General features: G+C 36.5%; 1 protein-coding gene across 2 annotated transcripts in view; it reads left to right on the top strand.

The window, feature by feature from the left end:
* Window positions 1-16,524, top strand: part of Jwa (PRA1 family protein Jwa) — a 67,865-nt gene extending 51,341 nt beyond the window's left edge. For both annotated transcript variants that reach the window (XM_083117395.1, XM_083117396.1), the window contains one exon: window positions 11,531-16,524. In XM_083117395.1, the coding sequence (XP_082973521.1) occupies window positions 11,531-11,619 (89 nt within the window). In that variant the 3' untranslated portion in view covers window positions 11,620-16,524. The remainder of the gene's footprint in view (window positions 1-11,530) is intronic.
* Window positions 16,525-17,119: the final 595 nt, after the last annotated feature.

The raw sequence follows: 17,119 nt of genomic DNA, 5'->3' as shown, positions 1-17,119 counted from the left end.
TTTGCCCCTTATGAGCACCACACCATGGCAGTCCCAAAAAACACTCTGCATCACCTTGCCCGATGATGGTTGGATCTTCGCCTTTTTCGGCGGTGGTGAATCTACATATTTCCATTGCTTGCTTTGCTCCTTTGTCTCAGGGTCATAGTGATACACCCTGCACTCGTCCATAGTGATTAGACAGCTAAAGAAGTCATCTGGATTGGCCTGACACAGCTGCAATATTTCCGCTGCTGCCTCGGTTCGGCGGGCTTTTTGAATGGGTGTTAGCAGTAACGGGACCCAGCGGGCGGCAACCTTTGTCATGTTCAAAATGTCGTGCAAGATGTTGAAAACTGATCCATGACTGATTTTCACATTTTCCACTATCACCTCTGTTGTGATACGCCGGTTTTCGAGCACAAGGGCCTCCACTTCTCTTGCGATTCCAGGTTCTTCACAGAGAGATGGTCTGCCACTTCGTTCTTCATCATTCAGACTTTTTGGACCACACTGGAAGCATCTGCACCACCTAACCACTGTGTCATATGATGGTGCATTTCAGCCGTACACTTCCATCAACTCAGCATGGATTGTTGCAGCGTCGTTCCCCTTCAAATGCAGAAAATGAATTACTGCACGATACTTCACTTTATCAATGGGCTGCACCATTTTGTTTTGGCTCCTCTAGCGGCATGCTACAGTACTGTTGCATGGGGATTTCAATGTATACCAGGACTGCAGACATGTACCTGCAAACACACAAAAAATTAATTACATGACTATTTTTTTGAGGTGATAATTAAAACTTTATGACTACCCCTCATAAGTTTTGTCATCTTACTTGAAATGAAGCTAGAAAATAATCAAATTAAGAACACACAAGGAAATTAAATAAAGTGTTTATAGGTGTGCCAAGTCTGTGCCACTCTGGGTGTCTGTCCATAAAACGTTGGGCCATACATTTCAGTGGCAGTTTTCAAATGGATGTCATTTGATTTCCTGCTCATGCCCAAACCCGAAGTGAGGTGCCATACTGTTTCTGACCATGGACAAACCAGGAATAATTTTTACCACTACTTATATTTTCCTAAATGTTTCTCAACCTGAAAGTGATAAAAACAAATGCATGGATAACTTTACTGGACTCCCAAACTACTGGACTTACCTCCGTCACCTTGCAATCAAACTGTAGATTGTCCCAATTAGCCTTTCTGTGCATAAAGTGGACTTGAAAACAAAAACTCAAACTTGTATTCAAGGTGTCCTTGATTCATTTCCCAGTGGGAGTACAGTGCAGTGGTTCCGATACCACTTTAAAGTATGGGTTCATTCTTGATTAACCTATCATCCTATCAGCATAAAGTAAACTTAAATCAATCTTTTTATAAGATGTTGGGAATATATTTCACCAAGTGCGTATTCCTCCATGGAGGAATTTGTCAACAATTTTATTGTACCAACCATCCTCTCAAGTTCAAATATTTTCAGGGCCTCCGAGATGGCGCAGTGGTAGCATCCTTGCCTTGTAATCAAGGGGTCCCGGGTTTGATACCCGGTGGAGGCACATAGTGGCTCGAATTCCACTTTAAACTGTAGATCCAGTCCCGATTAGCCTTACTGTGCATAAAGTGGACTTAAAACACCAACTCAATCAATCAGTCAAATATTTTCATTAAATCAAACTAAAATTGATGAATTTCTGCATTAGTCAATGTGGACAATTCACTGCACGAAGTTCCAAACAATATGTTTTCTATATTTTGTGAAAGGAAAGTTTGAAATTTTTACAAAAATTTTTTTAAATAAATTTTAGTAATTCTACTTATTCTACAAAGTTTTGACATATACTCCAGCAGTAAGTATTTCTCACATGATTAACATGAAAAAGTGTTTCAGAATTCTAAATATATTTATGTACTTTGTGTGTGTGTATTCCTTTCTTGCTGCAGTGTTTGAACTCTTGGACAAGGATTTTCCTTGGGAAATTGCTAATTAAATTATGATGTATGCAAGTAAGAAGGTTAAAGTGGTTGACATTGATGTGTCTTAAAATCCAGTTTTTCCGCTTTCAAATTGCTTTTAACTATTCTAACCTTCTTACCTAATTCTTTGGCTTTTTAATAGTCTTTATTTCCTGAGGGAAACACCTTTTCATGGGTAGAAATGCCAATAATTAATATAACCACGTAAAGTGTACGCAGTATATTTTTTATTCTGTGGCAACATAGACTAATAGGGAGAACTTTGATAACAAATGGTAAGAAAAATGGTAACTTTTTAATGCCTTTTTGTGATTGTTGTGATCTTTGTGTGTGTGTTTGTGTACATATATGAAGGGCACATTTTTTCCACTTGAATTTGCCACTCGTGCTAACCCATATTCAGGTTGAGGATGTGTTTTTTTGGATGGATTTTGTGTGTGTGGTGCACTGGTGTATATGCACAAACACATTGCCATATTACATTTGCATTGCATTCTGTAATACTTGTTGCTTATATTGCTTTGAAACAAACCTTTTACATTAAATGTGCATTATAGTATCACTGTATGAATGCTTAAACCTAGCACATAGAAGTCTAATATTTGTGACCAAGAATTTGACAACCTAAACTAATCAATCATAATCAATGTGTAGTTTTGTTCTGAAATTGTGTTATTTATTCTGAGTATTAAAATGTTATGTTTTTAATTAACTGTGACAACAGAAATTTGAGAGAATGATCTAGAATTTTGTAATATTTAGTACTTTGTTTATGTTGTAGTTACAAGCATTTTAATTGTCACAATCTAGCACTCTAACTTGGTTATGTATATGTCTTCAAATCTAGTACAACCATGCTAGTAATGCAGTAGACCTAAGTGCCTAAGTGTAATTGAAAAGATAATCCTTGGTTTAAAGAGTAAAATCTGTAGTGTAGTAAGTTTGTGCAGATTAAAACTGATATATTTTTGTGAGAGTAATGCATGCATAAAAAATGCTTTACTGCTTTAGATACTAGATAGTTCGAAAATTAATTTCCCATTATTGTGATGAGTCCTGAAATTCTTAAAACTGTCTTTTTTCCCCACTTAGTCTCAAAATTACTGTATGTTAAGTCTAAGCACATTAGAATTATATGAAAATATAAATTATATTTGTGGAACAATCACTGATTTATCTGAATGTCTCTTACAAAATGTATTGCATTAGACATGGTTGGGATATCAATTGCAAAACAGTTTCTTGCATCTACATTGCTTTTCTTATTTGGTATTGATTAATATCAGAGAACCAGTGCCTTCATTGTCACAGGTTGATAGCATTCTGATCATGTCATTGTTTTTCTTACAGTCATCTGGCACAAGTTTGGTTTTCTTGGCCACATACTTGGGTCTTGGCTTGATAAAATATCAATACTCATATGGGCCAATGATTAACAATTTAAAATCCAGAAGAATACAAATGTGTATACTTGAGTATACCAGTCATTTAGATATGAACAGGTGTTACAAAATCTGTGCAAAGATATGAAGAAAATTGTGTTATCTAATCCAAATAATGCCAAGCATATTTTTAAATGTTGCGATTGCCTCAAGTGATCCATGGGCTGCAATACAAGTGGCTATGCTAGAATTTCCGACTGACATTGGTTATTCTGGCAAGCTATATAAAAATTTGAACCATTTGCAATTAATGGTTGTTGAAAAGTATTGTTAATTTATTGTTTATGTACAATAACTAGATCTGGAACATTTCTCTGTCCTCAAAATTGATTGATATAGCCATGTTTGTGTTCTATTCCATTAGCATAGTCATTATTTTTGTTATTTGTTCAGCATAGAAAGGTAATTGTAGAGGCCAAATGAACATTAAATTCAATTCAAAAGAAAATGCTACAGTCATACATGTAAACATATATATGAAGCATACAAAGGAAAAACAATCAAAGTCCACTTTTGATGAAAATCGGGATTTTTATACTATGCTATTATAGAAGTGGAGTACTACATTACAACATGCCTTTTCGGGAAAACACTCACTGTTCAGAGTCCCACAGAAACCAACATTATAAAAAGGGGCATACAAGGGGAAAACAATCAAAGTCCACTGTGCAATAGAAAACAAAGTCTGAATGTACTTTAAGAAATTTATTAAATCTGTTGAGCATGAAAGTGTTTACAAGCCTGCTTGTATTTTTCATTGTCAAAGTGTCTGGCTTTAATTTGTAGTAACTCCATTGTTTCAAAATGTTAGTTCTGTTGAGAAAGGAACTGGAATGAGGTGTGAGTTTCAACATGAAAATGAATGATTCTAATGACTGCAGGGATGAAAATTCTTCACCAAAGTACATCGCCTTGAATAGGTAGTGTGCATTCCTCTGCATTATGATATCAGCTACAGGTGCTGGTGTCGGCACGTCTACGTGGATTTTGTCTGCTTATAATGGAAGTAAATGGAGTTTTCGTTGCAACATCTGATTGTTTTACATGAAGTATTTCTATGAATGTGATAATTGCTATGTTATTTGGTACAGTGCTGATGCGGATCACATCACCCCCACTCACGACCAGATCAAGAAAGTGTGGGGCGTTACCCCCACACCCCCTATACGCCTTCATGGCGTGGTGCTATGCACAGGGGAGCACTTTTTTTGGTACAGTGGCTGTGGAGGTATTAACGGACATTCTAGACAGTCAATCACATCCTGTTACTTTCACTAATATATGGGAGAAAATATACGCGTGGAATGTTTTTGTTAACTCTGAATTTTTGTGTATGAATTACACAAAAAGGTTCATTGTTATTATTATTAACATTTTTTAAAGAAACACACACTGAAGCATTTGTATTTTTTATATTTACTGGCCACGGTGGCTCAGTCGGTAACGCGTCTGACTACCATGCTAAAGGTCCCGGGTTCGATTTCCGGCCGGTTCAAATCCGGGAACTTTTCTAACGTTGGAAGCGGCCCCAGCGTCCACCCAGCGTCGAATAACATGGGTACCTGGGGGAAACCCTGGGGGGTAAAGGTGGTCAGGGGCATGATGCTGATCACATTACCCCCACTTACGACCAGATCAAGAAAGTGTGGGGCGTTACCCCCACACCCCCTATACACCTTCATGGCATGGTGCTAAGCACAGGGGAACACTTTACCTTTTTTTTAAATATATATTTACTGTCTCTTTTCTTCTGCTTCAAACTAATCATGGTGATTTTGGTAACTGGTGATTGCGTGAAATGACAAAGGAAAACCCACAAAACTCCCTTAGTGCCATCGACATGAGTGTAAGGAAACTTTCAGACCAAAGGGACAAGTGACATGGGATGTTCACACTGATGTAACTAGTGACACAGACACTTCCAGACTGTAAAATATCATTCATTGTGCACGAGGGACCAGCAAACAGCAAACCGTTCAGCAAGCGACACGTTCAGCACACGTTCATGTGTCATTTTCGCATGCTGCTTGTTACTTCAGTTGGAAAGCTTCTTAAATGAAGGGTACTCAGAAGCAACGCTCCACAGGGGGAGTTCACAATGAAGTGACAAGTGACATGGCATCTTCAGTCTATTAGCAAGAGTTTGCTGCTAATTGTGCAAACAACAGATCTAGTTGACACAATAAGCTGTACATGCTGCATTGTCCCTTGCATGTCGCTCAAACTGGCCATTTCCTCAATAGCTTGCAACGTGTTGCCATGGTTTGTTATTTGTGCATGCATGATGAGTGTCTTGCTTTAGGGAGATTTCACACCGAAGTGACAAGTGGAATGCGACACTTGCCACTTGAGGATTTCACCAACCGAACGCTGGCCTGTGCGGCCCATTATACCTCAATGGTGTGAAACGTTGCTCTTGATTAGTTCGTTCCAAGCAACATGTGTTGTGTGTCACTTTGGTCTGAAAACTGCCTTGGGCTGAAGGACCCATGTCACTTTGGTGTGAAATCCCCATGTCGTTTGCTGCTTTGATCTAAAATCTCCCTGGGAAAATGGTCCAGTCCAAGCTTGTGCCTCTATGGTTCGAAAGGCTGTATTGATTACCGACTACTTGCTTCCAAGTGGCACATGTGGTTTGTTGCCTCAGTATGAAATATCTCTCAGGATACTATTTATATTCTAATAACATAGAAAATAAACTCTAATACACAATCCAACACTTCGACATCCAGAATCACATTGTGATGTTTCTTCTTGTGTTATGTATGTTATTTATTTATTTATTTATTTATTTTACTTTTCTTTCCAAATTGATACCATTTCGTGACTGCAGATCACTCCATAAATTAACTTTTTCCATCAATTCACTTACCACCTTTGAAGAGAAACAAATCTCCACAATATATTCTAAAAACTAACAAAGCTGCATTACTTCCATAAGAAAATTAGTTGCCATACTGATTGCACTGCCATCTATGTTGTCATCCACCTCGGGAACCAGTGTTTGGGTCTTTTTCCACACTACCTCTTCAAGATGCTGTAACCAAAGTAGATAAAAAAGGTGGACACATGATAGAATTACAGATGTCAGCAAGCACATTAGGGAAATGGGTCATGTGGCATGTGAAGTGTACAAGTGTAGGAAAAACTGATCTCTCTGAGAACAATCTGCAGTTGAACAACCTACAATGGTTCATGGGAGCCCCGTGGTACAGGAAGTGGAACACACCCACCTGCTGCATATTTAAGTTCAATTTCTTCCACTTTCTGTGCCAAATTGTCTGATGTGATTCTCTTCAGAAAATGTCCAGCTTTACTTGTGAAGGTTGCCCATCATCAACAGTGATTAGTGTTATAGGAGATTTACTTCCGTTGTCTTCATTCACTCATTACAACTTTACTTTTTCTATCAAGTGAAAGGGCAATGGGCAAATATTGATTTCTGTAAAATTGTGCATTTTGTGAGTTTACCATTAGTTTGTAGAACCTAGCAATGTATATTCATAATGTCTCTCATAATTACTTTTGTTTTCTATAATGTAGACAAGCAGAGGACAAAGACTGCTTTTCCGTTAAATTCTTCACTTCATCACTTTACCATTACTTTGTACAACTTAACAATATGTATTGTTACTGCAACATGAATATTCTGTTAGGTAAACACTTTGCAAATGTAACCACACAAAATCAAACTCTGTTTTTCCTGCCTTATTCTGTAGCATTTTCAAACTTCAAATTACATTCCTGTAAAAAGATAGAAAGTGGACTTGTTTCTTTTCCTATACTCTTCATATGGATACACCTACATACACAAAGAGCATACCTATATGTATAATGCTACTTTTCATATAGTTTTCTAGAAAAAACTATTAATAAAGTTTCATATTCAAACATAACCTCAGAAATTCTGAAGAAAATTGTCTCTCTGCAAGATGAATTGATTTTATAACTTGATAATAAATTGAATGGAGTTTTGTTGAATATGAAAATATTTGTATTTGAAAATTTCCAATAGTAACAATAGCCATATGTAAGATATGAATTAACATTAATATTTGAAAGTGATGGTTTGTGTCAAGTAGCATTCACAAAATCTTTAGCAATTACCCCTTACTTGAGGAAGTGGAAGCCAGCATACTAGATCAGTTAAAAAAATGTGGTTGCTATGTTTTTATTTTTTTTTTTTCTCTTTTAAGAAGTCCAACATAAGTACTCCCATGATAGAAAATTTCCATGTCTCATCATGGCAGCATATGCTTCCACAAACTGCTCTACCATCCTTGTAAAATAATTTTATGATTATGGTGTTTGCATACGCAAGTCCAATTTATATCTTGCATAGCATAAGATACCACATTCCATGTACCAATTTAAAACTATATATTAAATTTTAAATATAAACAAAGCATGGTATAAAGGAATTCAACATATTGTATTCATTTTTATTTCACAAAAGTTTTTTTTTCTTTGTTTGTTTCATTTTAACCAAGATACTAGAAATATATATTTTTTGAAAATAACAGTTGTTTGCATGTGTATTTTGAGTTTTTAAAAATGGGGTGTCTCCAAAATACAAACATTCACTGTGCATAAATTTTCATGAAGTTCAGAATAAAATTCCTGCCATTTAATGACTTACCCTTATATATATGAGTCATTCCATTGTCAGGGGAGAGACACGCAGACTATTTTTTTTTATATTATTAAAGTAACTATTCTACTGATAGTTAAGCAATATTTTTCTTGCAGTTTCTGTGCAATGAAATATGATATTTAACACTGTTGATTAAACATAACTAGCCTTAAAATACTTTCCCATATTTGTAGCTAAAGGTGAACAATTTTGTGTCACAAGTGGGGCAGACGAAACACTGCCTCTTCACTAAATTAGAAGTTTATTTTAATTTCTGTGAATTGTCAAATTATGAAAAATAACTTATTTAAGACAAAGAGAGAAGGTAATTTCCTAATTTACCTACCCTATAGTGCATTGGCATATCAATACCTATGGGCAGGGCTCGAAAATTCCCAGTCGCCAGGTCGCCATGGCGACTAAAAATTTCAGCCTGGCGACTGATCTTATGCTGTAATATGTACGAAATTTTGGTGATTCTAAGTTCAAATTGCAGTACAGCGTAAGTTAGCAAATGATTTTTTTTTTTAAATCAACGTTGTGAACATTCCAGAGTGTCAGTAATAATTTCTTACTCTTTGTCCCCCAACGCCCCATTTCCTGTTTTCTCGAATGATTTAGCAATGTTTTGAATACCGTGATGCTCAGCTTCTTATACAGTGTGTTTCAAAAGTTCAAAAGATACGTATTTACACCGAGTTTTCTGCATTATAAAGTCTCATCCATTGAGATATTTTTCAATGCTTAAAATTATCAGTTTTCTCAAAAAAGAAAATTAGATAAATTAATAACTGGTGGAAGGCAGCTTTAAATTTTTTCCAGAAATGCACTTTTGAATGAGGAAAATATGTAAGAAATTATCGAAGGGTCATAATTAGATGCCTGATGACTGATGCCATGTCAATCTGTCTTTTGGGACCAATATTGGCATGTGCAACATTTGATGGATTTTTTATTGGCAATTTTATGGGTTGAGTGAAAAAGTGCCATTTGTGGGTCATATATGGCAATGCTAGCAGGTTGAAATATTGTCAACAGACGCACACCGCATGTGCCTAAGTATTGGCTATACATTTATGTGAAAAATCATAAACCAAGATTTTGTGCCGAAATTAGACTCTTGAGAGAATCCTAGTCTGCCTCTGGTTACACTGAATTCTCTTCGCTCACTTTCGACGCTACTATGCCTGTTCTTTTAAGTCATTCAGCATGGCGTATTCTTTGGAGCAGCACGTGTGCATTGCTGAAGAGTATTTTATTATTCATTCTTAGTCATATGCAAGAGGTTCTGCTGTACCTCACAAAGCAACTGTTTTACAACTAGTCAAACACCAACAAATGATCCCACAAATTGTTAAGTGTTTGTATTATTATTGAAGATTAGGCACACACAGGAGATGTACTACGTAAAAATTTTCAGCGAAAAATGCAGGCTCGACAAGGACTCAAACCTGGGTCTCTGGCATACTATACGATTTCTCTAACCTCTGAGCTACTGAGTCAGCCTGGCCTTGCCTGATTTCTCACTCGCTGTTTTACCTGTGTGCAATCATCTCTGCCAGTGCTACCACAACGGGACCTTTTGCCTTTGAAACACAGTAGACTTCGACATTGCCTGGTTCCTCCCAGCGTAGAGATGTTAATGCATTTTTTGCTTCAAATTTCTACATACTACATTTCCTGTGTGTGCCTGATCTTCAATAATTAACATCTCTAAGCTGGGAGGAACCAGGCAACGTCGAAGTCTACTGTATTTCAAAGGCAACAGATCCCGTTGCAGTAGCACTGGCAGAGACAATTGCACACAGGTAAAACAGCAAGAGCGAAAAATCAGGCAAGGCCGGGCCGGCTCAGTAGCTCAGTGGTCAGAACAATGGCACGGTATATCAGAGACCCGTGTTCGAGTCTGGTCGAACCTGCATTTTTCGCTGAACATTTCTACGTTGGTATATATTGTTGAAAATCAATTCTCAGATGTTTTCAGCAAATTAACAATATTTTTTTAAAATAATGTAATTGCTTTTATTTGGATACATGGTAACATAAATTTATTAACCCAGTGATAGCGTACATGATTAGTTTAGTGCAGAAAACCTGGTGTGAATACCTCTTATACGGTTTTCATGATATACATTTTCGAAGTTTGGGTTGTGAGACTTTTGAAACACTCTGTAGTATGCACAATTGCTAGTAGGTAGTTTCCTGGCACCTGATTTTCAGAGCTGGTGCCTAGCTTTGAATAAAATTTTTCGAGCACTGCCTATGGGGTATCCTACCACTACACAAAATCCCATCCCAAACTCAAATTCCCAAGCCTCTCCTTGTTAGATCACACTCTCTTCACTTTGCACTGCTACTTTAATGTGGAATATCTTACTTTCCAAAAGTAGGATACCATCCTATGCCAATAAATTTTCATACATGCTAGGAGATGGATCTAGAAAACCTAATCAATGTTGGCACAATACCAATTAAATACACACTTTGCTAACTTAATATACTTAATATATTAGGTGTATAAATTTATATATGCTACATAATATATTCTCTTGTAGAGATTCCTGAATTACAGTTGAATCATAAAGTCCTAAACTTTTGTACTGCTAGCATTCACAACTGAGCATAAATATAGTAGCATCAAGTTCTGTGCAAGATATACTACTTGATTCATCCCCATCCACAATATGTGGGATTTTATTGGTTGAAAACTAGACTCAGTGTAGTAACTAAGTGTTAAGCATTTTAAACAGTAAAATGAAACACACTTAAAACAGCGAAAATAAAAAATCTGGTGAAACCAAAGCGAGCTTGGTAGCCTAGTTGGTGGCATGACATGCCAGAGATCCAGACTGAGTGTTGGTCAAGCTTGCATTTTTCACTTAACTTTCTACATAGTACATTCCCTGTGTGTGCTAAATCATTAGGTAATAAAATAAGATGTGTTAACTTTTTTGATCAGTTCTAGCAGAAGAAATGTTGCAAGATGATTCCTGAAGGAAGAAAAGTAATGTTGACATTGGATATTCTTGCTTGCTAGCTAGGTATATCAATTAAAACATGGCTATGTTCATCATGCCTGTTAGTGCCTCTATACTTGTTTAATCATTTGTTATAACCTTAAACTGTTTTTGCTCTACAGTAAAGAGTAGAATAGAGTAGAAATAACAAATGTGCATTCAAGACAAGAAGATATGCTGGAATAACTGCAACTCATGCAATTGCATTGCTGCCAGTTTTCTAATATACAACCTGCATGTATATGTTCATTAAACTTTATTTTAGCTAATCGAGAGTTATAGTTGAACTAGCTGCAGTAAACATATAATACAGGGCTTGTAATAATGCACTGTCCTCCTCACATTTCTCAATTGTTATGTCACCTGCATGCTTATGCTTGATATTTAATTTTACTGAAAAAAGTAACTAAATATTTAACAAGTACTTTTGATCAAACTTTTTCTTTGCAAAATATTTTTTCTTTTTTCTTCCAGATCTAAAATTACAGAGAGAGATGATAAGTAAAATACAACATGGAAACTTAAAATCAGAAGTACATTATGACAGCTGGAAAAAGGATTAAATCTTCGATGTTTCTGCAATGGAGGACTTTTCATGGGTGAGAGAGACAGTTCTACAACAAAATTTGAATTCTCAATGAATGACTGTACTTAACAGTAGGTAAATATAATCAGTGTTTTTTTCCTGATGGTATGCATTGATATGCTGTGCCAGCACCTTAGCAGAGAATAAAAAACTAGTAGTCTTTCTTTTTGTGTGTGTTAACAAAATAAATATGAACGAGTGTACAATTACAAATGAAAATAACACACTCTTTTTCAGTATCTCACATGGTTAACATTGCATAATTTTCTTTCTCCGCCATAGCAAACCAACTTATTAAGAATATCAGAAACCCCTCTCAAAAAAGCACTGACTATAATAATTATATTTGTAGCTGGCATAATCTCATTGAGAATGCACACATACAGATTCTTTATCAGAAATTTTACCTCTGATTGATTAGCTATTTTGGATGGAATGCAAGAATACCACAAGCATATTTAATATTGTGCCATAACTGTGTGGTAGAAATGTATTTTGTGATTAAGTGACAGCTATTTTATTATTCAGACTATACCATAAGTTAAGGGAGACCAACCCATGACATGCATGCCACTATTGTCATGTGCAAAATTGTCATATATGGAAATTTAATAATATATATTAAACAACAAATGTTTTGATACTGGAATTAATTACATGCAAGAAATTGCCATTTACCCAGCATTCAGTTTCCAGATGCACATAGCCCTCCCTTGTCCCTCTTCCAAATGACCATGGCTACTCTGCAAACCATATGACCTCTCTCCCTCATTCGTTTTTTTAGCAACACTGCCCTCACTGCTGCTTATGTTTGATTGCCCCTGAAACACAGGTTTAAATAGAAAATTACTTTCTCTTCTTCCAAACTATTTAATTATACATGTATATATGTAGTTCCACACCATGGCCATGTGGTCTACTGTGTCAGGCTTTGGGCTCAGGATACGGGAAACACTGGTTCAATTCTCCTGGGGAGAAGCTTTTCTCCTGAGATTTCAGCCAGTGCATGGTACTTGTGGTCATCCACCATTGTGAGGAGACTTGGAAGCTATGAAAAACCTACAACAATGACTGAAGGTTGATTGTGCTGATCACATGTCACCCCATAACTGGTTGGATGATCGCCCACCTCTGCTGAGGCACGTGGAACTGAGGCCAGCAGTCGGTAGGTAGGCATTGGCCCTCAAGGGCTATGTCACCTTATGTTGTTGTTGTTATTATTATTATGTATATATAATTTCTGGCAAACATGTGAGGGGGAGTTGCATTAAAGTGGAGTGGCACGTCCAAGACTGCACACAAAATGTGGCACATGGTGTACTACAGGTTGGCCACCCCAGCAGTATTAATCTAAGAATTCTTAAATGAAATTCTAATAGACTGATATGGTATAGTGTTGCACTGTAATAATTAGAACACATTTATTGTGAACTATTTTAAAATGCTACAGTGTTCAGTTATTGTTATCAGCATGATTTCTGAAAATACCTAACAGAATTCTGAATTTTTGTTCTACAGGGTGGGTGGAAAGTCCCTTTATATGGGTGGAAAGTCTATTTACACAGGCTTTAAAATTATGTGATTTTGCACAACTTACCTCCTATGGGTCCAAAACGTCTGCGTAACTTCCTCAATGTTTGTAGCATAGCGTTATGTGCCTCCACGTCTGATTGCTAATCCGTAACAGCATATCAAGGGCGACTGTTTCAAATGCTGCATGAACTGCATCTTGCAAGTACTCGTTGTTGGCATATCATTTTTTTCCGCACATCTTTCTCAACCCCCCAAAGTGCATTATTAGGTGTGCTGATATCAGGGCTTCTTGCAGGGCAAGGCAATGAAGCTGGAGATTAAGCTGAACCACGTCCGATCCAGGGATTTGGTAAATTTTGGTCCAGGCACCTGCTGGTGCTCCATCCTGTTGGAACCAAACAGTGTCGGTGAAACCTTTGGCCGTCCACTCAGTGATGATTGCCAGATAAGTTTGTTGATTAACAGAGCCATCGAAGAGAAAAGGACCAAACTGGTGTTCTGCTATCATCAAGGTTCAAACCATAACATGAGGTGGATTGTGCTCGATTTTCTCAAAAAAGTAAGGATTATCTTTCGCCCAGAAGAAGACGTTCTGATTGCGAGAGCTGCAATAAATCATGCACTCATCAGAGAACATAACATGCTTCCTGTCCTCTGTGGTCAGAAATTGTTGCATCAGTAACTGACATGCATGAACATGATTATCAAGGTCAACATCTGTCAACTCATTAACGGAAACAGGACAAAAACATTTCACTTTTAATTCCTTTTTCATATGGTTTTGCATTGTTGTTCTCGGGATGCCTAACTCTGCAGAACATTTGCATGTTGATTTCATTGGTGATCATTGAATCGTTGCCTCCACAGCAGCACAAGTTTCGCCTCAAGTGCTCGGTCTCCCACTATGAGGAGCATCAAGAACACTTCCCGTAACAAACACCTTCTTCTCCCATCCCAATAACGTTGGCTGTGATAGTGATGGTGGTATGCCAAAATGAGCCTCAAAGTTGTTCATTATATCCTGCAATGTTTTCCCGGTGATTTCACATTCATGCACCTACACACAAGCCACAAAGTGCTCTTCCACAGTGAAAGTACTTGTGTCCGCCATCACTACTCACTTAGAATGTTGTGCATTTTTTTCTGTCACCAGGAGGCAGCATGGTAGTCAGTGGCACCAGGCATAGCTCGGGGAAGGTTGCATGAAGGGTAAGGTTGATTGTCGGATAAGATAAGATGATATACAACCAGATAAAGTAACTTTATATTATTTTATTAAAGTGTAAAAGGACTTTCTGCCCACCCTGTATATTTGACTATTATGTGTGAGGAAAGCATGTGCTAAAGTGAAAAATAAATTTGAACATTTTTGTTTATACATGAATTTTACCACATAGTTCAAACTTTTAGCAAATTCCAGTAAATTCAAATATGTTGTTATCCCTGCTCTTCTGTTTCCGGGACTACATATGTAATAGTTTATTTTCTACCTTCATGCTTATTCTGCTCTTATATATATTATGATGGTAAGAGAATAATGTTATCAACTTGAAACTATGTAAAAGATACATGTGGTTCATTAGCATCAATGTTCAAGATGCACTTGTAAGTGAAAACAATAAATTTCATTCAGAACAGAAATAATATTAATGCCAGATAATGTGTAATTATACTGTATTTATACTACTTTATGACAACCTTGACTTGAAAACTGGTGGGAATGCAATCATATTGCTAAGTAACTAAAATTAATGTCAAACTTAAAATTGTTATCATGTGTACATGTGTGCAAATTGCACTTGGCATAAATATGGTTTTATGCATAATTTTGGGGGTATTTAATGAACAGTTTTAACCAGAATAATTTTTGTTTTATGTGCGATAGTGAATTACGAGTTTTACGTGTTTGTGTGTTTTTTCATGTTTTTGTACATGAATTTATCTTGGTCCTATCTATGAAGTATGTCTACAATTAATAACTGAAATGGAATGAAACATATTTCATCTTAATTAATTATGTTTATAAGTTGATATTTTATATTTATTATATTATCTTTTTATTCCAATGATTGATGATTCATGCAACAGTAGGACTTGCATATTTGTAGAAACCTTGCAGCTATTTAATTTACTATATCACACAGTGGCTTTAGTAACTTATTGAATCAGTACTGTTGTTGCTGTTTACTTCTGGTTCCTATATTTATAAATCCTTGTTGTTTGTGTTGGCAAAATATTGTACCTATAGAAATTGGAAGGATTGGTTGTTGGGGGCATACACAACATAGATTAAACAGACATGTAGTACATGTAGTACAGTTGTATTGTGTGCCAAATAGATATAGATAGAATTAGGTTCTGCGAACACTCATCAGGGTGGTGTAAGGGTCACTCACAGATTTTAAGGAAATCTATTCTGTCCTCTGCTGGAAGATTAACTATGTGGTTCACACGCAAAATGTGACACATTCTGGCATCTTCATTCATAAGTTGGTATGGAGAATATCTGTTGCCAGGGAGGTAAGGATAGTGTCACTAGTGTAACCCACTTGCAACTCTTACAAAAATCAAACAGAGCATGCTAGCCATTAACATTTGTGTATGTGGCATTGAAAAATAGAGAAAGAATGGACACACACAAGGAACATGGGTTTGCTTTTGTTGCCAAGTCCACTGTATGCACAGAAAGGCTAGTGAGACTGGACCTACAGTTTAAAGTGGAACCCACACCACTATGTTCCTCCACCGGGAAATGGAACATGGTTCTATCTTATTGTCTTATGACAAATCATTTCAAAAGAGCTCTTTTACAATTTATATTCCCAACCTTGCAGCTTATTTGATTGAATTACCAAAACTCAGCCATTGTAAAAAAAAAAATTCTTTGTTTTTGTCTCTGTGTATAATGGGCTGAACTTAGTAAAAATTAGGAGACAGTATCAATTAACTTCTAAAGTTGAATTTGACTTGAACAATGGGACATGTTCTGACCCCATCCCCTTTCAAGTTAGGCTTCAGGTTATGCTGCTGTATAAGATATGTGCATGTGTTAGATCATAGTGATATGAACAGAGAATAAAATTTCAAAGAGGAGCCTCTTTTTTTCCTTTCATCAGGATAGATCACCACAGAGTAAGCTTTGCACTCAGACAATATTTGCTGTTAATGCAAATTGGAAATTGCCGGAGATAGAAAAATGATGAATTGGAGGTTTTTGTGTCACACAGATGTGGTGTGGCCTTCCAGGCATTAGATCTGCTATATTGAGTATTTTGTGTGTCACAATGCATAAGGAAAGCCACCTGGTACAATTCATTGAAATAAACAAAGCACCAGAGCCAAAAACTGTTGGAAAAATGAAAAAAAAAATGACATTTCAAGTGTTGCGTGTTGCCTGTTTCCATCATTATGCTGCTTCTTCTCCAGAACAGTTGTGTATTGTCCCATGTTACCTGGTATACTGCTGGTAAATCAACAAACTGTGCATGCCACTGGACCTTTTTAAATGTCATATTTTTCTATTTTTTTTTTTATAGTTTTTGGCTCTGTTGTTTCATTTCTTTCAATGAATCATACCAAGTGGCTTACCTTATGCATTGGGACTCACAAAATACTTGTTATGGTGGACCTAGTGCCCCCAAAATAGGTAAAGTTAGGCAAGGTGAAACTGAAAAGCTTTTGTACTGTCAAGATTCACTCCTCCTTGTCTGCTTGGCAACTGTAAAATATTGCTTATTTAAAAATGTTTGCATGTGGTGTGAGTTATTCTCTATTTGAAGTTATAAATCGTAATAAAATTGAATTCTTGCCTTAGTGGCTGATGGCAGACTTTAATTAAGGCAGCTTGTATATTGTAGAAATTCATTACCATGAAACAAAAAGATTTTGTCGTCATTAAGAGATTCACAATTTTAGAATGCAAAACCTTTAAACTTGAAGGTTCG

This window comes from Lepisma saccharinum, chromosome 2 (genome assembly GCF_977018435.1).
Source record: "Lepisma saccharinum chromosome 2, izLepSacc3.1, whole genome shotgun sequence".
Classification (NCBI taxonomy): Eukaryota; Metazoa; Arthropoda; class Insecta; order Zygentoma; family Lepismatidae; genus Lepisma; species Lepisma saccharinum.
Note: the sequence above shows the minus strand (reverse complement) of the source record. Positions and strands in the feature narration are given on the sequence as shown.